General features: G+C 51.7%; 1 protein-coding gene across 1 annotated transcript in view; it reads left to right on the forward strand.

Moving 5' to 3' along the window:
• LOC116954896 (lysosomal alpha-glucosidase-like) overlaps positions 1 to 24,487 on the forward strand; it is a 54,254-nt gene that overhangs the window by 26,699 nt on the left and 3,068 nt on the right. Inside the window, exons 16-20 of the mRNA XM_076052768.1 lie at positions 14,650 to 14,798; positions 18,023 to 18,107; positions 19,855 to 19,911; positions 21,752 to 21,882; positions 23,201 to 23,289. Coding sequence (XP_075908883.1) covers positions 14,650 to 14,798; positions 18,023 to 18,107; positions 19,855 to 19,911; positions 21,752 to 21,882; positions 23,201 to 23,289 — 511 coding nt within the window. The remainder of the gene's footprint in view (positions 1 to 14,649; positions 14,799 to 18,022; positions 18,108 to 19,854; positions 19,912 to 21,751; positions 21,883 to 23,200; positions 23,290 to 24,487) is intronic.

Here is a 24,487-nt window from a genome sequence, read left to right on the forward strand (position 1 = left end):
TCACCTTGTTCTACGTGTGTCACCTTGTTCTCCGTGTGTCACCTTGTTCTACATGTGTCACCTTGTTCTCTGTGTCACCTTGTTCTACGTGTGTCACCTTGTTCTACGTGTGTCACCTTGTTCTACGTGTCACCTTGTTCTCCGTGTGTCACCTTGTTCTCCGCGTGTCACCTTGTTCTCCGCGTGTCACCTTGTTCTACGTGTCACCTTGTTCTACGTGTGTCACCTTGTTATAAGTGTGTCACCTTGTTCTCCACGTGTCACCTTGTTCTCTGTGTGTCACCTTGTTCTACGTGTCACCTTGTTCTCTGTGTGTCACCTTGTTCTCCACGTGTCACCTTGTTCTACGTGTGTCACCTTGTTCTCTGTGTCACCTTGTTCTACGTGTGTCACCTTGTTCTACGTGTGACACCTTGTTCTACGTGTCACCTTGTTCTCCGTGTATCACCTTGTTCTACATGTGTCACATTGTTCTCCGTGTCACCTTGTTCTACGTGTGTCACCTTGTTCTACGTGTCACCTTGTTCTCCGCGTGTCACCTTGTTCTACGTGTGTCACCTTGTTCTCCACGTGTCACCTTGTTCTCTGTGTGTCACCTTGTTCTCTGTGTGTCACCTTGTTCTCTGTGTGTAACCTTGTTCTCCGTGTGTCACCTTGTTCTCCGCGTGTCACCTTGTTCTACGTGTCACCTTGTTCTACGTGTGTCACCTTGTTCTACGTGTGTCACCTTGTTCTCCGCGTGTCACCTTGTTCTCCGCGTGTCACCTTGTTCTCCGTGTGTTACCTTGTTCTACTTGTGTCACCTTGTTCTCCGCGTGTCACCTTGTTCTCCGCGTGTCACCTTGTTCTCTGTGTGTCACCTTGTTCTCTGTGTGTCACCTTGTTCTCCGTGTCACCTTGTTCTAAGTGTGTCACCTTGTTCTCTGTGTGTCACCGTGTTCTACGTGTGTCACCTTGTTCTACGTGACACCTTGTTCTCTGTGTGTCACCTTGTTCTCTGTGTGTCACCTTGTTCTCTGTGTGTCACCTTGTTCTCCGTGTCACCTTGTTCTAAGTGTGTCACCTTGTTCTCTGTGTGTCACCTTGTTCTACGTGTCACCTTGTTCTACGTGTCACTTTGTTCTCCGTGTGTCACCTTGTTCTCCACGTGTCACCTTGTTCTCCGTGTGTCACCTTGTTCTCCGTGTGTTACCTTGTTCTACGTGTGTCACCTTGTTCTCCGCGTGTCACCTTGTTCTCCGCGTGTCACCTTGTTCTCTGTGTGTCACCTTGTTCTCTGTGTGTCACCTTGTTCTCCGTGTCACCTTGTTCTAAGTGTGTCACCTTGTTCTCTGTGTGTCACCGTGTTCTACGTGTGTCACCTTGTTCTACGTGACACCTTGTTCTCTGTGTGTCACCTTGTTCTCTGTGTGTCACCTTGTTCTCTGTGTGTCACCTTGTTCTCCGTGTCACCTTGTTCTAAGTGTGTCACCTTGTTCTCTGTGTGTCACCTTGTTCTACGTGTCACCTTGTTCTACGTGTCACCTTGTTCTCCGTGTGTCACCTTGTTCTCCACGTGTCACCTTGTTCTCCGTGTGTCACCTTGTTCTACGTGTCACCTTGTTCTCCGTGCGTCACCTTGTTCTCCGCGTGTCACCTTGTTCTACGTGTCACCTTGTTCTACGTGTCACCTTGTTCTCTGTGTGTCACCTTGTTCTACGTGTGTCACCTTGTTCTACGTGTGTCACCTTGTTCTCCGCGTGTCACCTTGTTCTCCGCGTGTCACCTTGTTCTCCGTGTGTCACCTTGTTCTACGTGTCACCGTGTTCTCCGTGTGTCACCTTGTTCTCCGCGTGTCACCTTGTTCTACGTGTGTCACCTTGTTCTCCGCGTGTCACCTTGTTCTCCACGTGTCACCTTGTTCTACGTGTGTCACCTTGTTCTACGTGTCACCTTGTTCTCTGTGTGTCACCTTGTTCTACGTGTGTCACCTTGTTCTACGTGTGTCACCTTGTTCTCCGCGTGTCACCTTGTTCTCCGCGTGTCACCTTGTTCTAAGTGTGACACCTTGTTCTACGTGTGACACCTTGTTCTCTGTGTCACCTTGTTCTACGTGTGTCACCTTGTTCTACGTGTGACACCTTGTTCTACGTGTCACCTTGTTCTCCGTGTGTCACCTTGTTCTACATGTGTCACATTGTTCTCCGTGTCACCTTGTTCTACGTGTGTCACCTTGTTCTCCGTGTGTCACCTTGTTCTACATGTGTCACCTTGTTCTCTGTGTCACCTTGTTCTACGTGTGTCACCTTGTTCTACGTGTGTCACCTTGTTCTACGTGTCACCTTGTTCTCCGTGTGTCACCTTGTTCTCCGCGTGTCACCTTGTTCTCCGCGTGTCACCTTGTTCTACGTGTCACCTTGTTCTACGTGTGTCACCTTGTTCTAAGTGTGTCACCTTGTTCTCCACGTGTCACCTTGTTCTCTGTGTGTCACCTTGTTCTACGTGTCACCTTGTTCTCTGTGTGTCACCTTGTTCTCCACGTGTCACCTTGTTCTACGTGTGTCACCTTGTTCTCTGTCTCACCTTGTTCTACGTGTCACCTTGTTCTACGTGTCACCTTGTTCTCCGTGTGTCACCTTGTTCTCCACGTGTCACCTTGTTCTCCGTGTGTCACCTTGTTCTACGTGTCACCTTGTTCTCCGTGTGTCACCTTGTTCTCCGCGTGTCACCTTGTTCTACGTGTCACCTTGTTCTACGTGTCACCTTGTTCTCTGTGTGTCACCTTGTTCTACGTGTGTCACCTTGTTCTACGTGTGTCACCTTGTTCTCCGCGTGTCACCTTGTTCTCCGCGTGTCACCTTGTTCTCCGTGTGTCACCTTGTTCTACGTGTCACCTTGTTCTCCGTGTGTCACCTTGTTCTCCGCGTGTCACCTTGTTCTACGTGTGTCACCTTGTTCTCCGCGTGTCACCTTGTTCTCAACGTGTCACCTTGTTCTACGTGTGTCACCTTGTTCTACGTGTCACCTTGTTCTCTGTGTGTCACCTTGTTCTACGTGTGTCACCTTGTTCTACGTGTGTCACCTTGTTCTCCGCGTGTCACCTTGTTCTCCGCGTGTCACCTTGTTCTATGTGTGACACCTTGTTCTACGTGTGACACCTTGTTCTCTGTGTCACCTTGTTCTACGTGTGTCACCTTGTTCTACGTGTGACACCTTGTTCTACGTGTCACCTTGTTCTCCGTGTGTCACCTTGTTATACATGTGTCACATTGTTCTCCGTGTCACCTTGTTCTACGTGTGTCACCTTGTTCTCCGTGTGTCACCTTGTTCTACATGTGTCACCTTGTTCTCTGTGTCACCTTGTTCTACGTGTGTCACCTTGTTCTACGTGTCACCTTGTTCTCCGTGTGTCACCTTGTTCTCCGCGTGTCACCTTGTTCTCCGCGTGTCACCTTGTTCTACGTGTCACCTTGTTCTACGTGTGTCACCTTGTTATAAGTGTGTCACCTTGTTCTCCACGTGTCACCTTGTTCTCTGTGTGTCACCTTGTTCTACGTGTCACCTTGTTCTCTGTGTGTCACCTTGTTCTCCACGTGTCACCTTGTTCTACGTGTGTCACCTTGTTCTCTGTGTCACCTTGTTCTACGTGTGTCACCTTGTTCTACGTGTGACACCTTGTTCTACGTGTCACCTTGTTCTCCGTGTATCACCTTGTTCTACATGTGTCACATTGTTCTCCGTGTCACCTTGTTCTACGTGTGTCACCTTGTTCTACGTGTCACCTTGTTCTCCGCGTGTCACCTTGTTCTACGTGTGTCACCTTGTTCTCCACGTGTCACCTTGTTCTCTGTGTGTCACCTTGTTCTCTGTGTGTCACCTTGTTCTCTGTGTGTAACCTTGTTCTCCGTGTGTCACCTTGTTCTCCGCGTGTCACCTTGTTCTACGTGTCACCTTGTTCTACGTGTGTCACCTTGTTCTACGTGTGTCACCTTGTTCTCCGCGTGTCACCTTGTTCTCCGCGTGTCACCTTGTTCTCCGTGTGTTACCTTGTTCTACTTGTGTCACCTTGTTCTCCGCGTGTCACCTTGTTCTCCGCGTGTCACCTTGTTCTCTGTGTGTCACCTTGTTCTCTGTGTGTCACCTTGTTCTCCGTGTCACCTTGTTCTAAGTGTGGCACCTTGTTCTCTGTGTGTCACCGTGTTCTACGTGTGTCACCTTGTTCTACGTGACACCTTGTTCTCTGTCTGTCACCTTGTTCTCTGTGTGTCACCTTGTTCTCTGTGTGTCACCTTGTTCTCCGTGTCACCTTGTTCTAAGTGTGTCACCTTGTTCTCTGTGTGTCACCTTGTTCTACGTGTCACCTTGTTCTACGTGTCACTTTGTTCTCCGTGTGTCACCTTGTTCTCCACGTGTCAACTTGTTCTCCGTGTGTCACCTTGTTCTACGTGTCACCTTGTTCTCCGTGTGTCACCTTGTTCTCCGCGTGTCACCTTGTTCTACGTGTCACCTTGTTCTACGTGTCACCTTGTTCTCTGTGTGTCACCTTGTTCTACGTGTGTCACCTTGTTCTACGTGTGTCACCTTGTTCTCCGCGTGTCACCTTGTTCTACGTGTCACCTTGTTCTACGTGTCACCTTGTTTTCTGTGTGTCACCTTGTTCTACGTGTGTCACCTTGTTCTCCGCGTGTCACCTTGTTCTCCGTGTGTCACCTTGTTCTACGTGTCACCTTGTTCTCCGTGTGTCACCTTGTTCTCCGCGTGTCACCTTGTTCTCCGCGTGTCACCTTGTTCTCCGCGTGTCACCTTGTTCTACGTGTCACCTTGTTCTACGTGTGTCACCTTGTTCTCCACGTGTCACCTTGTTCTCTGTGTGTCACCTTGTTCTCTGTGTGTCACCTTGTTCTCCGTGTGTCACCTTGTTCTACATGTGTCACATTGTTCTCCGTGTCACCTTGTTCTACGTGTGTCACCTTGTTCTACGTGTGTCTCCTTGTTCTACGTGTCACCTTGTTCTCCGCGTGTCACCTTGTTCTACGTGTGTCACCTTGTTCTCCACGTGTCACCTTGTTCTCTGTGTGTCACCTTGTTCTCTGTGTGTCACCTTGTTCTCTGTGTGTCACCTTGTTCTCCGTGTGTCACCTTGTTCTCCGCGTGTCACCTTGTTCTACGTGTCACCTTGTTCTACGTGTGTCACCTTGTTCTACGTGTGTCACCTTGTTCTCCGCGTGTCACCTTGTTCTCCGCGTGTTACCTTGTTCTCCGTGTGTTACCTTGTTCTACGTGTGTCACGTTGTTCTCCGCGTGTCACCTTGTTCTCCGCGTGTCACCTTGTTCTCTGTGTGTCACCTTGTTCTCTGTGTGTCACCTTGTTCTCCGTGTCACCTTGTTCTAAGTGTGTCACCTTGTTCTCTGTGTGTCACCGTGTTCTACGTGTGTCACCTTGTTCTACGTGACACCTTGTTCTCCGTGTCACCTTGTTCTCTGTGTGTCACCTTGTTCTCTGTGTGTCACCTTGTTCTCCGTGTCACTTTGTTCTAAGTGTGTCACCTTGTTCTCTGTGTGTCACCTTGTTCTACGTGTCACCTTGTTCTACGTGTCACCTTGTTCTCCGTGTGTCACATTGTTCTACGTGTGTCACCTTGTTCCCTGTGTGTCACCTTGTTCTCCGCGTGTCACCTTGTTCTCCACGTGTCACCTTGTTCTACGTGTCACCTTGTTCTACGTGTCACCTTGTTCTCTGTGTGTCACCTTGTTCTACGTGTGTCACCTTGTTCTACGTGTGTCACCTTGTTCTACGTGTGTCACCTTGTTCTCCGCGTGTCACCTTGTTCTCCGCGTGTCACATTGTTCTCCGTGTGTTACCTTGTTCTACGTGTGTCACCTTGTTCTACGTGTGTCACCTTGTTCTCCGTGTGTCACCTTGTTCTCCGTGTGTCACCTTGTTCTACGTGTCAACTTGTTCTCCGCGTGTCACCTTGTTCTACGTGTGTCACCTTGTTCTACGTGTGTCACCTTGTTCTACGTGTGTCACCTTGTTCTCCGTGTGTCACCTTGTTCTACGTGTCACCTTGTTCTCCGTGTGTCACCTTGTTCTACGTGTGTCACCTTGTTCTACGTGTGTCACCTTGTTCTCCTTGTGTCACCTTGTTCTACGTGTGACACCTTGTTCTCTGTGTGTCACCTTGTTCTACGTGTCACCTTGTTCTCTGTGTGTCACCTTGTTCTCTGTGTGTCACCTTGTTCTAAGTGTCACCTTGTTCTCTGTGTGTCACCTTGTTCTCTGTGTGTCACCTTGTTCTACGTGTGTCACCTTGTTCTACGTGTCACTTTGTTCTCTGTGTATCACTTTGTTCTCCACGTGTCACCTTGTTCTACGTGTGTCACCTTGTTCTCTGTGTGTAACCTTGTTCTCCGTGCCACCTTGTTCTCTGTGTGTCACCTTGTTCTCCGTGTCACCTTGTTCTCCGTGTCACCTTGTTCTCTGTGTGTCACCTTGTTCTCCGTGTCACCTTGTTCTCCGTGTCACCTTGTTCTCTGTGTGTCCCCTTGTTCTCCGTGTCACCTTGTTCTGTGTGTCACCTTGTTCTACGTGTGTCACCTTGTTCTACATGTGTCACCTTGTTCTCTGTGTCACCTTGTTCTCTGTGTGTCACCTTGTTCTCCGTGTGTCACCTTGTTCTACGTGTGTCACCTTGTTCTACATGTGTCACCTTGTTCTACGTGTGTCACCTTGTTCTACGCGTGTCACCTTGTTCTCCGTGTGACACCTTGTTCTCCGTGCCACCTTGTTCTCTGTGTGTCACCTTGTTCTCCGTGTGACACCTTGTTCTACACGTGTCACCTTGTTCTCCGTGTCACCTTGTTCTAAGTGTGTCACCTTGTTCTCTGTGTGTCACCTTGTTCTACGTGTCACCTTGTTCTACGTGTCACCTTGTTCTCTGTGTGTCACCTTGTTCTAAGTGTGTCACCTTGTTCTACGTGTGTCACCTTGTTCTCCGCGTGTCACCTTGTTCTCCGCGTGTCACCTTGTTCTACGCGTGTCACCTTGTTCTCCGCGTGTCACCTTGTTCTCTGTGTGTCACCTTGTTCTACGTGTCACCTTGTTCTCCGTGTGTCACCTTGTTCTACGTGTGTCACCTTGTTCTCCGTGTGTCACCTTGTTCTACGTGTCACCTTGTTCTCCGCGTGTCACCTTGTTCTACGTGTGTCACCTTGTTCTACGTGTGTCACCTTGTTCTACGTGTGTCACCTTGTTCTCCGTGTGTCACCTTGTTCTACGTGTCACCTTGTTCTCCGTGTGTCACCTTGTTCTACGTGTGTCACCTTGTTCTACGTGTGTCACCTTGTTCTCCTTGTGTCACCTTGTTCTACGTGTGACACCTTGTTCTCTGTGTGTCACCTTGTTCTACGTGTCACCTTTTTCTCTGTGTGTCACCTTGTTCTCTGTGTGTCACCTTGTTCTCCGCGTGTCACCTTGTTCTAAGTGTCACCTTGTTCTCTGTGTGTCACCTTGTTCTCTGTGTGTCACCTTGTTCTACGTGTGTCACCTTGTTCTACGTGTCACCTTGTTCTCTGTGTGTCACCTTGTTCTCCACGTGTCACCTTGTTCTACGTGTGTCACCTTGTTCTCTGTGTGTAACCTTGTTCTCCGTGCCACCTTGTTCTCTGTGTGTCACCTTGTTCTCCGTGTCACCTTGTTCTCCGTGTCACCTTGTTCTCTGTGTGTCACCTTGTTCTCCGTGTCACCTTGTTTTCCGTGTCACCTTGTTCTCTGTGTGTCACCTTGTTCTCCGTGTCACCTTGTTCTGTGTGTCACCTTGTTCTACGTGTGTCACCTTGTTCTACATGTGTCACCTTATTCTCTGTGTCACCTTGTTCTCTGTGTGTCACCTTGTTCTCCGTGTGTCACCTTGTTCTACGTGTGTCACCTTGTTCTACATGTGTCACCTTGTTCTACGTGTGTCACCTTGTTCTACGCGTGTCACCTTGTTCTCCGTGTGGCACCTTGTTCTCCGTGCCACCTTGTTCTCTGTGTGTCACCTTGTTCTCCGTGTGTCACCTTGTTCTCCGTGTGACACCTTGTTCTCCGTGTGACACCTTGTTCTACGCGTGTCACCTTGTTCTCCGTGTCACCTTGTTCTAAGTGTGTCACCTTGTTCTCTGTGTGTCACCTTGTTCTACGTGTCACCTTGTTCTACGTGTCACCTTGTTCTCCGTGTGTCACCTTGTTCTACGTGTGTCACCTTGTTCTCTGTGTGTCACCTTGTTCTCCGTGTCACCTTGTTCTCCGTGTGGCACCTTGTTCTCTGTGTGTCACCTTGTTCTCCGTGTGTCACCTTGTTCTAAGTGTGTCACCTTGTTCTGCACGTGTCACCTTGTTCTACGTGTCACCTTGTTCTACGTGTCACCTTGTTCTCTGTGTGTCACCTTGTTCTACGTGTGTCACCTTGTTCTCCGCGTGTCACCTTGTTCTCCGCGTGTCACCTTGTTCTCCGTGTGTTACCTTGTTCTACGTGTGTCACCTTGTTCTCCGTGTCACCTTGTTTTCCGTGTCACCTTGTTCTCTGTGTGTCACCTTGTTCTCCGTGTCACCTTGTTCTGTGTGTCACCTTGTTCTCCGTGTGTCACCTTGTTCTCCGCGTGTCACCTTGTTCTACGTGTCACCTTGTTCTACGTGTGTCACCTTGTTCTACGTGTGTCACCTTGTTCTCCGCGTGTCACCTTGTTCTCCGCGTGTTACCTTGTTCTCCGTGTGTTACCTTGTTCTACGTGTGTCACGTTGTTCTCCGCGTGTCACCTTGTTCTCCGCGTGTCACCTTGTTCTCTGTGTGTCACCTTGTTCTCTGTGTGTCACCTTGTTCTCCGTGTCACCTTGTTCTAAGTGTGTCACCTTGTTCTCTGTGTGTCACCGTGTTCTACGTGTGTCACCTTGTTCTACGTGACACCTTGTTCTCCGTGTCACCTTGTTCTCTGTGTGTCACCTTGTTCTCTGTGTGTCACCTTGTTCTCCGTGTCACTTTGTTCTAAGTGTGTCACCTTGTTCTCTGTGTGTCACCTTGTTCTACGTGTCACCTTGTTCTACGTGTCACCTTGTTCTCCGTGTGTCACATTGTTCTACGTGTGTCACCTTGTTCCCTGTGTGTCACCTTGTTCTCCGCGTGTCACCTTGTTCTCCACGTGTCACCTTGTTCTACGTGTCACCTTGTTCTACGTGTCACCTTGTTCTCTGTGTGTCACCTTGTTCTACGTGTGTCACCTTGTTCTACGTGTGTCACCTTGTTCTACGTGTGTCACCTTGTTCTCCGCGTGTCACCTTGTTCTCCGCGTGTCACATTGTTCTCCGTGTGTTACCTTGTTCTACGTGTGTCACCTTGTTCTACGTGTGTCACCTTGTTCTCCGTGTGTCACCTTGTTCTCCGTGTGTCACCTTGTTCTACGTGTCAACTTGTTCTCCGCGTGTCACCTTGTTCTACGTGTGTCACCTTGTTCTACGTGTGTCACCTTGTTCTACGTGTGTCACCTTGTTCTCCGTGTGTCACCTTGTTCTACGTGTCACCTTGTTCTCCGTGTGTCACCTTGTTCTACGTGTGTCACCTTGTTCTACGTGTGTCACCTTGTTCTCCTTGTGTCACCTTGTTCTACGTGTGACACCTTGTTCTCTGTGTGTCACCTTGTTCTACGTGTCACCTTGTTCTCTGTGTGTCACCTTGTTCTCTGTGTGTCACCTTGTTCTAAGTGTCACCTTGTTCTCTGTGTGTCACCTTGTTCTCTGTGTGTCACCTTGTTCTACGTGTGTCACCTTGTTCTACGTGTCACTTTGTTCTCTGTGTATCACCTTGTTCTCCACGTGTCACCTTGTTCTACGTGTGTCACCTTGTTCTCTGTGTGTAACCTTGTTCTCCGTGCCACCTTGTTCTCTGTGTGTCACCTTGTTCTCCGTGTCACCTTGTTCTCCGTGTCACCTTGTTCTCTGTGTGTCACTTTGTTCTCCGTGTCACCTTGTTCTCCGTGTCACCTTGTTCTCTGTGTGTCACCTTGTTCTCCGTGTCACCTTGTTCTGTGTGTCACCTTGTTCTACGTGTGTCACCTTGTTCTACATGTGTCACCTTGTTCTCTGTGTCACCTTGTTCTCTGTGTGTCACCTTGTTCTCCGTGTGTCACCTTGTTCTACGTGTGTCACCTTGTTCTACATGTGTCACCTTGTTCTACGTGTGTCACCTTGTTCTACGCGTGTCACCTTGTTCTCCGTGTGACACCTTGTTCTCCGTGCCACCTTGTTCTCTGTGTGTCACCTTGTTCTCCGTGTGACACCTTGTTCTACACGTGTCACCTTGTTCTCCGTGTCACCTTGTTCTAAGTGTGTCACCTTGTTCTCTGTGTGTCACCTTGTTCTACGTGTCACCTTGTTCTACGTGTCACCTTGTTCTCTGTGTGTCACCTTGTTCTAAGTGTGTCACCTTGTTCTACGTGTGTCACCTTGTTCTCCGCGTGTCACCTTGTTCTCCGCGTGTCACCTTGTTCTACGCGTGTCACCTTGTTCTCCGCGTGTCACCTTGTTCTCTGTGTGTCACCTTGTTCTACGTGTCACCTTGTTCTCCGTGTGTCACCTTGTTCTACGTGTGTCACCTTGTTCTCCGTGTGTCACCTTGTTCTACGTGTCACCTTGTTCTCCGCGTGTCACCTTGTTCTACGTGTGTCACCTTGTTCTACGTGTGTCACCTTGTTCTACGTGTGTCGCCTTGTTCTCCGTGTGTCACCTTGTTCTACGTGTCACCTTGTTCTCCGTGTGTCACCTTGTTCTACGTGTGTCACCTTGTTCTACGTGTGTCACCTTGTTCTCCTTGTGTCACCTTGTTCTACGTGTGACACCTTGTTCTCTGTGTGTCACCTTGTTCTACGTGTCACCTTTTTCTCTGTGTGTCACCTTGTTCTCTGTGTGTCACCTTGTTCTCCGCGTGTCACCTTGTTCTAAGTGTCACCTTGTTCTCTGTGTGTCACCTTGTTCTCTGTGTGTCACCTTGTTCTACGTGTGTCACCTTGTTCTACGTGTCACCTTGTTCTCTGTGTGTCACCTTGTTCTCCACGTGTCACCTTGTTCTACGTGTGTCACCTTGTTCTCTGTGTGTAACCTTGTTCTCCGTGCCACCTTGTTCTCTGTGTGTCACCTTGTTCTCCGTGTCACCTTGTTCTCCGTGTCACCTTGTTCTCTGTGTGTCACCTTGTTCTCTGTGTCACCTTGTTTTCCGTGTCACCTTGTTCTCTGTGTGTCACCTTGTTCTCCGTGTCACCTTGTTCTGTGTGTCACCTTGTTCTACGTGTGTCACCTTGTTCTACATGTGTCACCTTGTTCTCTGTGTCACCTTGTTCTCTGTGTGTCACCTTGTTCTCCGTGTGTCACCTTGTTCTACGTGTGTCACCTTGTTCTACATGTGTCACCTTGTTCTACGTGTGTCACCTTGTTCTACGCGTGTCACCTTGTTCTCCGTGTGGCACCTTGTTCTCCGTGCCACCTTGTTCTCTGTGTGTCACCTTGTTCTCCGTGTGTCACCTTGTTCTCCGTGTGACACCTTGTTCTCCGTGTGACACCTTGTTCTACGCGTGTCACCTTGTTCTCCGTGTCACCTTGTTCTAAGTGTGTCACCTTGTTCTCTGTGTGTCACCTTGTTCTACGTGTCACCTTGTTCTACGTGTCACCTTGTTCTCCGTGTGTCACCTTGTTCTACGTGTGTCACCTTGTTCTCTGTGTGTCACCTTGTTCTCCGTGTCACCTTGTTCTCCGTGTGGCACCTTGTTCTCTGTGTGTCACCTTGTTCTCCGTGTGTCACCTTGTTCTAAGTGTGTCACCTTGTTCTGCACGTGTCACCTTGTTCTACGTGTCACCTTGTTCTACGTGTCACCTTGTTCTCTGTGTGTCACCTTGTTCTCCGCGTGTCACCTTGTTCTCCGCGTGTCACCTTGTTCTCCGTGTGTTACCTTGTTCTACGTGTGTCACCTTGTTCTCCGTGTCACCTTGTTTTCCGTGTCACCTTGTTCTCTGTGTGTCACCTTGTTCTCCGTGTCACCTTGTTCTGTGTGTCACCTTGTTCTACGTGTGTCACCTTGTTCTACATGTGTCACCTTGTTCTCTGTGTCACCTTGTTCTCTGTGTGTCACCTTGTTCTCCGTGTGTCACCTTGTTCTACGTGTGTCACCTTGTTCTACATGTGTCACCTTGTTCTACGTGTGTCACCTTGTTCTACGCGTGTCACCTTGTTCTCCGTGTGACACCTTGTTCTCCGTGCCACCTTGTTCTCTGTGTTTCACCTTGTTCTCCGTGTGTCACCTTGTTCTCCGTGTGACACCTTGTTCTCCGTGTGACACCTTGTTCTACGCGTGTCACCTTGTTCTCCGTGTCACCTTGTTCTAAGTGTGTCACCTTGTTCTCTGTGTGTCACCTTGTTCTACGTGTCACCTTGTTCTACGTGTCACCTTGTTCTCCGTGTGTCACCTTGTTCTACGTGTGTCACCTTGTTCTCTGTGTGTCACCTTGTTCTCCGTGTCACCTTGTTCTCCGTGTGTCACCTTGTTCTCTGTGTGTCACCTTGTTCTCCGTGTGTCACCTTGTTCTCTGTGTGTAACCTTGTTCTCCACGTGTCACCTTGTTCTACGTGTCACCTTGTTCTACGTGTCACCTTGTTCTCTGTGTGTCACCTTGTTCTACGTGTGTCACCTTGTTCTCCGCGTGTCACCTTGTTCTCCGCGTGTCACCTTGTTCTCCGTGTGTTACCTTGTTCTACGTGTGTCACCTTGTTCTACGTGTGTCACCTTGTTCTCCGCGTGTCACCTTGTTCTACGTGTGTCACCTTGTTCTCCGTGTGTCACCTTGTTCTACGTGTCACCTTGTTCTCCGTGTGTCACCTTGTTCTACGTGTGTCACCTTGTTCTACGTGTGTCACCTTGTTCTCCTTGTGTCACCTTGTTCTACGTGTGACACCTTGTTCTCTGTGTGTCACCTTGTTCTACGTGTCACCTTGTTCTCTGTGTGTCACCTTGTTCTCTGTGTGTCACCTTGTTCTCCGCGTGTTACCTTGTTCTAAGTGTCACCTTGTTCTCTGTGTGTCACCTTGTTCTCTGTGTGTCACCTTGTTCTACGTGTGTCACCTTGTTCTACGTGTCACCTTGTTCTCTGTGTGTCAACTTGTTCTACGTGTGTCACCTTGTTCTCTGTGTGTAACCTTGTTCTCCGTGCCACCTTGTTCTCTGTGTGTCACCTTGTTCTCCGTGTCACCTTGTTCTCCGTGTCACCTTGTTCTCTGTGTGTCACCTTGTTCTCCGTGTCACCTTGTTCTCCGTGTCACCTTGTTCTCTGTGTGTCACCTTGTTCTCCGTGTCACCTTGTTCTGTGTGTCACCTTGTTCTACGTGTGTCACTTTGTTCTACATGTGTCACCTTGTTCTCTGTGTCACCTTGTTCTCTGTGTGTCACCTTGTTCTCCGTGTGTCACCTTGTTCTCCGTGTGACACCTTGTTCTCCGTGCCACCTTGTTCTCTGTGTGTCACCTTGTTCTCCGTGTGTCACCTTGTTCTCCGTGTGACACCTTGTTCTCCGTGTGACACCTTGTTCTACGCGTGTCACCTTGTTCTCCGTGTCACCTTGTTCTCCGTGTCACCTTGTTCTCTGTGTGTCACCTTGTTCTCCGTGTCACCTTGTTCTACGTGTCACCTTGTTCTACGTGTGTCACCTTGTTCTCCGCGTGTCACCTTGTTATCCGCGTGTCACCTTGTTCTCTGTGTGTCACCTTGTTCTACGTGTGTCACCTTGTTCTCTGTGTGTCACCTTGTTCTACGTGTGTCACCTTGTTCTACGTGTGTCACCTTGTTCTCTGTGTGTCACCTTGTTCTAAGTGTGTCACCTTGTTCTACGTGTGTCACCTTGTTCTCCGCGTGTCACCTTGTTCTCCGCGTGTCACCTTGTTCTACGCGTGTCACCTTGTTCTCCGCGTGTCACCTTGTTCTCTGTGTGTCACCTTGTTCTCTGTGTGTCACCTTGTTCTACGCGTGTCACCTTGTTCTCCGCGTGTCACCTTGTTCTCCGCGTGTCACCTTGTTCTCTGTGTGTCACCTTGTTCTCTGTGTGTCACCTTGTTCTCCGTGTGTCACCTTGTTCTACGTGTGTCACCTTGTTCTACATGTGACACCTTGTTCTACGTGTGTCACCTTGTTCTCTGTGTGTCACCTTGTTCTCCGTGTCACCTTGTTCTCCGCGTGTCAACTTGTTCTACGTGTGTCACCTTGTTCTCTGTGTGTCACCTTGTTCTCTGTGTGTCACCTTGTTCTCCGTGTGACACCTTGTTCTCCGTGCCACCTTGTTCTCTGTGTGTCACCTTGTTCTCCCTGTGTCACCTTGTTCTCCGTGTGACACCTTGTTCTCCGTGTGACACCTTGTTCTACGCGTGTCACCTTGTTCTCCGTGTCACCTTGTTCTCCGTGTCACCTTGTTCTCCGTGTGTCACTTTGTTCTCCGCGTGTCACCTTGTTCTACGTGTCACCTTGTTCTACGTGTGTCACCTTGTTCTCCGTGTGTCACCTTGTTCTCCGTGTGTCACCTTGTTCTCCGCGTGTCACCTTGTTCTCCGCGTGTCACCTTGTTCTCCGCGTGTCACCTTGTTCTCCGCGTGACGCCGCTGTGCAGGACCAAGACCCCGGTGTGTTCGGGCCGGAGTTTGCCGAGGCGGTGCGCTCGGTGCTGCTGGTGCGCTACACGCTGCTGCCCTTCCTCTACTCGCTCTTCCACGAGACGCACACGCGGGGGGGCACCGTCGTGCGGCCCCTGCTGCACGAGTGAGTCCTCGGTGTGGTGCACAGTGAGTACACAGTGTGGTGTGTAGTGAGTACACAGTGTGGTGCACAGTGAGTACACGGTGCACAGTGAGTCCACGGTGTGTAGTGAGTACACAGTGTGTAGTGAGTCCTCGGTGTGTAGTGAGTCCACAGTGTGGTGCACAGTGAGTCCACGGTGAGGTGTGTAGTGAGTCCTCGGTGTGGTGCACAGTGAGTACACAGTGTGTAGTGTAGTGAGTACACAGTGTGTAGTGAGTCCTCGGTGTGGTGTGTAGTGAGTACACAGTGTGTAGTGAGTACACAGTGTGTAGTGAGTACACAGTGTGGTGTGTAGTGAGTACACAGTGTGTAGTGAGTACACAGTGTGTAGTGAGTACACAGTGTGGTGTGTAGTGAGTACACAGTGTGTAGTGAGTCCTCGGTGTGGTGTGTAGTGAGTCCTCGGGGTGGTGCGTAGTGAGTACACAGTGTGTAGTGAGTACACAGTGTGTAGTGAGTCCTCGGTGTGGTGTGTAGTGAGTCCTCGGTGTGGTGCGTAGTGAGTACACAGTGTGTAGTGAGTACACAGTGTGTAGTGAGTACACAGTGTGGTGTGTAGTGAGTACACGGTGTGTAGTGAGTCCACAGTGTGTAGTGAGTACACGGTGTGTAGTGAGTACACAGTGTGTAGTGAGTCCACAGTGTGTAGTGAGTCCTCGGTGTGGTGCACAGTGAGTACACAGTGTGTAGTGTAGTGAGTACACAGTGTGTAGTGTAGTGAGTACACAGTGTGTAGTGTAGTGAGTACACAGTGTGTAGTGTAGTGAGTACACAGTGTGTAGTGTAGTGAGTACACAGTGTGTAGTGTAGTGAGTACACAGTGTGTAGTGTAGTGAGTACACAGTGTGTAGTGTAGTGAGTACACAGTGTGTAGTGTAGTGAGTACACAGTGTGTAGTGTAGTGAGTACACAGTGTGTAGTGTAGTGAGTACACAGTGTGTAGTGTAGTGAGTACACAGTGTGTAGTGTAGTGAGTACACAGTGTGTAGTGTAGTGAGTACACAGTGTGTAGTGTAGTGAGTACACAGTGTGTAGTGTAGTGAGTACACAGTGTGTAGTGTAGTGAGTACACAGTGTGTAGTGTAGTGAGTACACAGTGTGTAGTGTAGTGAGTACACAGTGTGTAGTGTAGTGAGTACACAGTGTGTAGTGTAGTGAGTACACAGTGTGTAGTGTAGTGAGTACACAGTGTGTAGTGAGTACACAGTGTGTAGTGAGTCCACGGTGTGGTGTGTAGTGAGTCCTCGGTGTGGTGCACAGTGAGTACACGGTGCGTAGTGAGTCCACGGTGTGTAGTGAGTACACGGTGCACAATGAGTCCATGGTGTGGTGTGTAGTGAGTCCATGGTGTGGTGTGTAGTGAGTCCACAGTGTGTAGTGAGTCCACAGTGAGGTGCGTAGTGAGTCCACAGTGTGTAGTGAGTTCACAGTGTGTAGTTAGTCCACAGTGTGTAGTGAGTACACAGTGTGTAGTGAGTACACAGTGCGTAGTGAGTACACAGTGTGTAGTGAGTACACAGTGTGTAGTGAGTACACAGTGTGTAGTTAGTCCACAGTGAGGTGCGTAGTGAGTCCACAGTGTGTAGTGAGTCCACAGTGAGGTGCGTAGTGAGTCCACAGTGTGTAGTGAGTCCACAGTGCGTAGTGAGTCCACAGTGTGTAGTTAGTCCACAGTGTGTAGTGAGTACACAGTGTGTAGTGAGTACACAGTGTGTAGTGAGTACAGAGTGTGTAGTGAGTACACAGTGTGTAGTGAGTACACAGTGTGTAGTGAGTACACAGTGTGTAGTGAGTACACACTGTGTAGTGAGTACAGAGTGAGGTGCGTAGTGAGTCCACGGTGCACAGTGAGTCCATGGTGTGTAGTGAGTCCTCGGTGTGGTGTATAGTGAGTCCACAGTGTGTAGTGAGTCCACAGTGTGTAGTGAATCCACAGTGTGGTGTGTAGTGAGTCCTCGGTGTGGTGCACAGTGAGTCCTCGGTGTGTAGTGAGTCCACAGTGTGTAGTGAGTCCACAGTGTGTAGTGAGTCCACGGTGTGGTGCGTAGTGAGTACACAGTGTGTAGTGAGTACACAGTGCGTAGTGAGTCCTCGGTGTGTAGTGAGTACACAGTGTGTAGTGAGTACACCGTGTGTAGTGAGTCCACGGTGCACAGTGAGTCCACAGTGTGTAGTGAGTCCACAGTGCGTAGTGAGTACACAGTGTGTAGTGAGTCCACAGTGTGTAGTGAGTCCACAGTGCGTAGTGAGTACACGGTGTGTAGTGAGTCCACAGTGTGTAGTGAGTACACAGTGTGTAGTGAGTACACAGTGTGTAGTGAGTCCTCGGTGTGTAGTGAGTACACAGTGTGTAGTGAGTACACAGTGCGTAGTGAGTCCTCGGTGTGTAGTGAGTCCACAGTGCGTAGTGAGTCCACAGTGTGTAGTGAGTCCACGGTGCGTAGTGAGTCCATGGCGCGTAGTGAGTTCACAGTGTGTAGTGAGTCCACAGTGCGTAGTGAGTCCACAGTGTGTTGTGAGTCCACAGTGCGTAGTGAGTCCACGGTGCGTAGTGAGTTCACAGTGTGTAGTGAGTCCACGGTGTGGTGCACAGGTAGTCCACTGCACAGGTAGTCCACAGTCCGCGGTGCGCTGCACAGGTGGAGCCGCACCACACTGCACAGTTTGTGAGTCCTGCACAGCGGCGCGCATTTCAGACGAGAGAGTCGCTACGAGCGTGGCGCCCGTGTGTGGTGTGTGAGGTGTGTGGTGTGGTGTGTGTGGTGTGTGGTGTGGTGTGTGTGGTGTGTGTGGTGTGTGTGGTGTGGTGTGTGTCTGTGTGGTGTGTGTGGTGTGGTGTGTGTGGTGTGTGTGGTGTGGTGTGTGTCTGTGTGGTGTGTGTGGTGTGTGTGTGTGATGTGTGGTATGTGTGTGGTGTGATGTGGCGTGTGGTGTGTGTGGTGTGGTGTGTGTGTATGGTGTGTGTGTGGTGTGTGTGTGGTGTGTGTGTGGTGTGTGTGTGGTGTGTGGTGTGTGTGTGTGGTGTGTGTGTATGGTGTGGTGTGATGTGTGTGTGTGTGGTGTGGTGTGTGTGTGGTGTGGTGTGTGTGTGATGTGGTGTGGTGTGGTGTGATGTGGTGTGGTGTGTGGTGTGATGTGGTGTGTGGTGTGATTGTCTTCTTCTTCCTCCCCCGACGTCGTCCCAGGTTCGTCACGGACGTGCAGACTCACGGCGTCGACCGTGCGTTCCTCTGGGGCCCGGCGCTGATGGTCGCGCCCGTGCTTAGCGAGGTACAAGGGACGTCGCACGGACACGGGGATGAGTGTCTGTGGCATCTTCAAGCAAGTGTCGAAATGATGATGAAGATTTGTTTTATATATATAAATAAGAATAATCTTCAACTACTACCCCGCCCCGCCTGCCCTGACGAGTCCCGTGTGCCTGCCCATGCCGTCCAGAACGTCGCGATGTTGCAATGAACCATGGAGGGAGGATGTGGAATACAACAAGAATGTGCTTGGCCCCTTTCTGGCAATAACACAGGAGACGTTCAGATGTCCAAACACCAAGTAGACGCGGCGATGTGCAAGTCGTCGTGTCTGCATCAGCCGCACATACTTGTGCCAACACATGCACAAAGACCATGCTCAGACAACAATGCACGCATCCTCTTAGAATCTGATTGGCCTCCGCCAGAACAATGCACGCATCCTCTTAGAATCTGATTGGCCTCCGCCAGAACAATGCACGCATCCTCTTAGAATCTGATTGGCCTCCGCCAGAACAATGCACGCATCCTCTTAGAATCTGATTGGCCTCCGCCAGAACAATGCACGCATCCTCTTAGAATCTGATTGGCCTCCGCCAGAACAATGCACGCATCCTCTTAGAATCTGATTGGCCTCCGCCAGAACAATGCACGCATCCTCTTAGAATCTGATTGGCCTCCGCCAGAACAATGCACGCATCCTCTTAGAATCTGATTGGCCTCCGCCAGAACAATGCACGCATCCTCTTAGAATCTGATTGGCCTCCGCCAGAACAATGCATGCATCCTCTTAGAATCTGATTGGCCTCCGCCAGAGACAGCAGCAGCAGTCTTGGTGGCCTCGTCTCGCCACCGGCGTTCGACCAGGGGACGAGATCTGAATTATGTTTTAATATCAATAAGAGCTGCAGATGTAGATGTCACTGGTTCTTCACGTTCTGCAGATGTAGATGCCACTGGTTCTTCATGTTATGCAGATGTAGATGCCACTGGTTCTTCACGTTCTGCAGATGTAGATGCCACTGGTTCTTCACGTTCTTCATATGTAGATGCCACTGGTTCTTCACGTTCTGCAGATGTAGATGCCACTGGTTCTTCACGTTCTGCAGATGTAGATGCCACTGGTTCTTCACGTTCTTCATATGTAGATGCCACTGGTTCTTCACGTTCTGCAGATGTAGATGCCACTGGTTCTTCACGTTCTGCAGATGTAGATGCCACTGGTTCTTCACGTTCTTCATATGTAGATGCCACTGGTTCTTCACGTTCTGCAGATGTAGATGCCACTGGTTCTTCACGTTCTGCAGATGTAGATGCCACTGGTTCTTCACGTTCTGCAGATGTAGATGCCACTGGTTCTTCACGTTCTTCATATGTAGATGCCACTGGTTCTTCACGTTCTGCAGATGTAGATGCCACTGGTTCTTCACGTTCTGCAGATGTAGATGCCACTGGTTCTTCACGTTCTGCAGATGTAGATGCCACTGGTTCTTCACGTTCTGCAGATGTAGATGCCACTGGTTCTTCACGTTCTCCACATGTAGATGCCACTGGTTCTTCACGTTCTCCACATGTAGATGCCACCACCGCCATCTATTGCGTGGTGGTTAAACTTACGACTGTCGGTTCGAACAGGCAACTGGACATACGCACAGGTTTGTTCTCTGGAAGTGTGTAAGTCGAATGTTCGTGAGTAGAGGGAGTCCCTGTAATCGTCACTATTGGACGATGTCGCGACATTCATGCTCTGATGTTGGTGGCGTTCGCAGGGCGCCACCACGGTGGAGGTTTACTTCCCGGACGCGCGCTGGTACAGCTACTACACGGTACGGGGCCTGCACCGTGCAGGGGGCTCACTGTGCAGGGGGCTCACAGTGCAGGGGGCTCACCACGCAGGGGGTTCACTGTGCAGGGGGTTCACCGTGCAGGGGGTTCACCACGCAGGGGGTTCACCACGCAGGGGGTTCACAGTGCAGGGGGTTCACAGTGCAGGGGGTTCACCGTGCAGGGGGTTCACAGTGCAGGGGGTTCACCACGCAGGGGGTTCACCACACAGGGGGTTCACAGTGCAAGGGGCTCACCGTGCAGGGGGTTCACTGTGCAGGGGGTTCACAGTGCAGGGGGTTCACCGTGCAGGGGGTTCACAGTGCAGGGGGTTCACCCCGCAGGGGGCTCACTGTGCAGGGGGTTCACCACGCAGGGGGTTCACAGTGCAGGGGGTTCACAGTGCAGGGGGTTCACAGTGCAGGGGGCTCACTGTGCAGGGGGCTCACAGTGCAGGGGGCTCACTGTGCAGGGGGTTCACAGTGCAGGGGGTTCACAGTGCAGGGGGTTCACAGTGCAGGGGGCTCACTGTGCAGGGGGCTCACAGTGCAGGGGGCTCACTGTGCAGGGGGTTCACAGTGCAGGGGGTTCACAGTGCAGGGGGTTCACAGTGCAGGGGGCTCACTGTGCAGGGGGCTCACAGTGCAGGGGGCTCACCCTGCAGGGGGTTCACTGTGCAGGGGGCTCACCACGCAGGGGGCTCACTGTGCAGGGGGCTCACAGTGCAGGGGGCTCACCCTGCAGGGGGTTCACTGTGCAGGGGGCTCACCACGCAGGGGGCTCACTGTGCAGGGGGCTCACAGTGCAGGGGGCTCACCCTGCAGGGGGTTCACTGTGCAGGGGGCTCACCACGCAGGGGGCTCACTGTGCAGGGGGCTCACCACGGATGAAGCAAACGAAACCTCTTCGCCGCTCATCTTGTCAAGGATCATCGCAAACCGTCATCACGTGACACTGCGCTCACCCTCGCCAACAGCGGCGGCGGCGGCGGCGATTGGCTGCTGGCCACTGCCGCTGAACCACGTCACCGTGCGGCGCTTACGGACGCCGCTTCTGCGGCCGTCTGGAACGCTCTCGTCTGTCCGATATTACGAAGCCACTGGGAGCTGTGGTGCACTTTTAAATCGTCGTCGTCATCTAGATGGACAAACGCATTGCTTTGGAACTGCGTGCTGCTGTGTTCAGTTTCGTGTCCTTCCACCCGCACCTCCGATGAGCACGGTCGGCTACGTCCGGAGCGAAATAAGTTTAACACACCGTGGCTTTTTAGCCCTCGCACAAAGGCGGCAAGAACGCATCGCGCGGACCTTTTGGTACGCGCTTCTGCGGCCGTCTGGAACGCTCTCTTCCTTCCGATATGAGGAAGCCAGTGGGAGCTGCGATGCACTTTTAATCAACGTCCAGATTGACATTTGTCTTGAGCTGCTCTTTGTGTTTAGTTTGTTGTCCTTACCTGGCACCTCCGATTAGCGCGGTTGGCTCCGTAGGGTGTATGGAGAATGTTCATCATTGTGCATACAGACAAAGGTCTCCCGTGTAGCCTTTAACAGGCTGCTGGGGCAAGAGCATTGTGTGTGGCCGCTAACTGCACTTGCCCCAGCAGTCTGCCGAAGGCTACCCGGGGGACCTTTGTCTTTGTGTGTGGCCGCTAACCGCACTTGCCCCAGCAGTCTGCCGAAGGCTACCCGGGGGACCTTTGTCTTTGTGTGTGGCCGCTAACCGCACTTGTCCCAGCAGTCAGCCGAAGGCTACCCGGGGGACCTTTGTCTTTGTGTGTGGCCGCTAACCGCACTTGTCCCAGCAGTCTGCCGAAGGCTACCCGGGGGACCTTTGTCTTTGCAGGGAGAGGAGGTGCCCGCGTCGTGGCGCCGCTCGTCGGCCCGCGTCGCCGCGCCCCTGGACCGCATCCCCCTCTTCCTGCGCGGGGGCTTCGTCGTACCCACCCAGGAGCCCGCCAAGACCACCACGCACAGGTGGGGGGCGTGGGGGGGGCGTGGGGGGGGGCGTGGGGGGGGCGTGGGGGGGGGCGGGGGGGGTGTGGGGGGGGGGCGTGGGGGGGGCGTGGGGGTCACTCATGGGCGAGAACCGCAGTCCCAGTGAGCGAGTTAGTCAGCAAGTGAGCGTGTGAGTCAGTCAGCGAGTGAGTTAGCAAGTGAGCGTGTGAGTTAGTCAGCGAGTGAGTTAGTCAGCGAGTGAGTTAGCAAGTGAGTGTGTGAGTCAGTCAGCGAGTGAGTCAGCGAGTGAGCGTGTGAGTTAGTCAGCGAGTGAGTCAGTCAGCGAGTCAATCAGCGAGTGAGAGTGTGAGTTAGTCAGCGAGTGAGTCAGTGAGTGAGCGTGTGAGTTAGTCAGCGAGTGAGTCAGTGAGTGAGCGTGTGAGTTAGTCAGCGAGTGAGTCAGCGAGTGAGCGTGTGAGTCAGTCAGCGAGTCAGTCAGCGAGTGAGCGTGTGAGTCAGTCAGCGAGTCAGTCAGCGAGTCAGCGTGTGAGTTAGTCAGCGAGTGAGTCAGCGAGTCAGCGTGTTAGTCAGCGAGTGAGCGTGTGAGTCAGTCAGCGAGTGAGCGTGTGAGTCAGTCAGCGAGTCAGTCAGCGAGTGAGCGTGTGAGTTAGTCAGCGAGTCAATCAGCGAGTGAGTCAGTCAGCGAGTGAGTTAGTCAGCGAGTCAGTCAGCGAGTGAGTCAGTCAGCGAGTGAGTCAGTCAGTGAGTCAGTCAGCGAGTGAGTCAGTCAGTGAGTGAGTCAGTCAGCGAGTCAGTCAGCGAGTGAGCGTGAGTCAGTCAGCGAGTCAGTCAGCGAGTCAGTCAGTCAGCGAGTCATTCAGCGAGTGAGCGTGTGAGTTAGTCAGCGAGTGAGCGTGTGAGTTAGTCAGCGAGTCAATCAGCGAGTGAGTCAGTCAGCGAGTCAGTCAGCGAGTGAGCGTGTGAGTTAGTCAGCGAGTGAGCGTGTGAGTTAGTCAGCGAATCAATCAGCGAGTGAGTCAGTCAGCGAGTCATTCAGCGAGTGAGCGTGTGAGTTAGTCAGCGAGTGAGCGTGTGAGTTAGTCAGCGAGTCAATCAGCGAGTGAGTCAGTCAGCGAGTCAGTCAGCGAGTGAGCGTGTGAGTTAGTCAGCGAGTCAATCAGCGAGCGAGTCAGTCAGTTAGCCAGTGAACGTGCGAGTTCGTCAGCGAGTTAGTCAGCGAGTGAGCGTGTGAGTCAGTCAGCGAGTGAGTTAGTCAGTGAGCATGCGATTGAGTCATTCAGCGAGTGAGTGAGTAAGCGAGCGTGTTTGTGAGCCAGCGGCCATGTTGTGTGTTTAGCCGCGTGAACCCGATGGGGCTGATCGTGTCTCTGGACGAGAACCTGGAGGCTCGCGGCTCCCTCTTCTGGGACGACGGCGACTCCATCGGTGAGCACCACACAAAGACAAAGGTTCCCCGTGTGGCCTCTAACACGGTGGCGAGATGTTGACTACATCGCCTGGTATGCAAGAGGTCGTGGGTTCGATCCCAACCCTGACGCCTGCTCTATATTTGGAGTTTGCGTGTCTCTCCACGTGATGATAAGCCACTTCGTTAAGCTGTCATTTGTGATGGCAAAGGGCACTTCTGAAAAAGATCGACATAGCCGCTCAGTGGGCCTTACCTGGTAACATAAAAAAAATATAGTTTCGCTTGTTTCTACTTCCACTAAAACACCCAAAATTTGCAAAGATCGATTCCAGAATTGGGATGCCATTCGATCGATCGGATTGCGTCTGTCTTTGTCTCTATCGTTCCCGTAGCCTGTTGTTGTTGTGTGCCCGAGTTTGTGCGCACGATCAACGAGGCGGTAACGACTGACGAGGCGGTAACGACTGACGAGGTGGTAACGCCTAACGAGGCGGTAACGACCAACGAGGCGGTAACGACTGACGAGGCGGTAACGACTGACGAGGCGGTAACGACTGACGAGGCGGTAACGCCTAACGAGGCGGTAACGACCAACGAGGCGGTAACGACTAACGACTGACGAGGCGGTAACAACTGACGACTGACGAGGCGGTAACGACTGACGAGGCGGTAACGACTAACGACTGACGAGGCGGTAACGACTAACGAGGTGGTAACGACCGACGAGGCGGTAACGACCAACGAGGCGGTAACGACTGACGAGGCGGTAACGACTGACGAGGCGGTAACGACTAACGAGGCGGTAACGACTGACGAGGCGGTAACGACTAACGAGGCGGTAACGACTAACGAGGTGGTAACGACTAACGAGGCGGTAACGACCGACGAGGCGGTAACGACTAACGAGGCGGTAACGACTGACGAGGCGGTAACGACTAACGAGGTGGTAACGACTAACGAGGCGGTAACGACTAACGAGGTGGTATCGACTAACGAGGCGGTAACGACTGACGAGGCGGTAACGACTGACGAGGCGGTAACGACTAACGAGGTGGTAACGACTGACGAGGCGGTAACGACTGACGAGGCGGTAACGACCAACGAGGTGGTAACGACTGACGAGGCGGTAACAACTAACGAGGTGGTAACGCCTAACGACTGACGAGGCGGTAACGACTGACGAGGCGGTAACGACTAACGAGGCGGTAACGACTA

This window comes from Petromyzon marinus, chromosome 57 (genome assembly GCF_048934315.1).
Source record: "Petromyzon marinus isolate PM22_M1 ecotype Great Lakes invasive population chromosome 57, UKy_Petmar_22M1.pri1.0, whole genome shotgun sequence".
Lineage (NCBI taxonomy): Eukaryota > Metazoa > Chordata > Hyperoartia > Petromyzontiformes > Petromyzontidae > Petromyzon > Petromyzon marinus.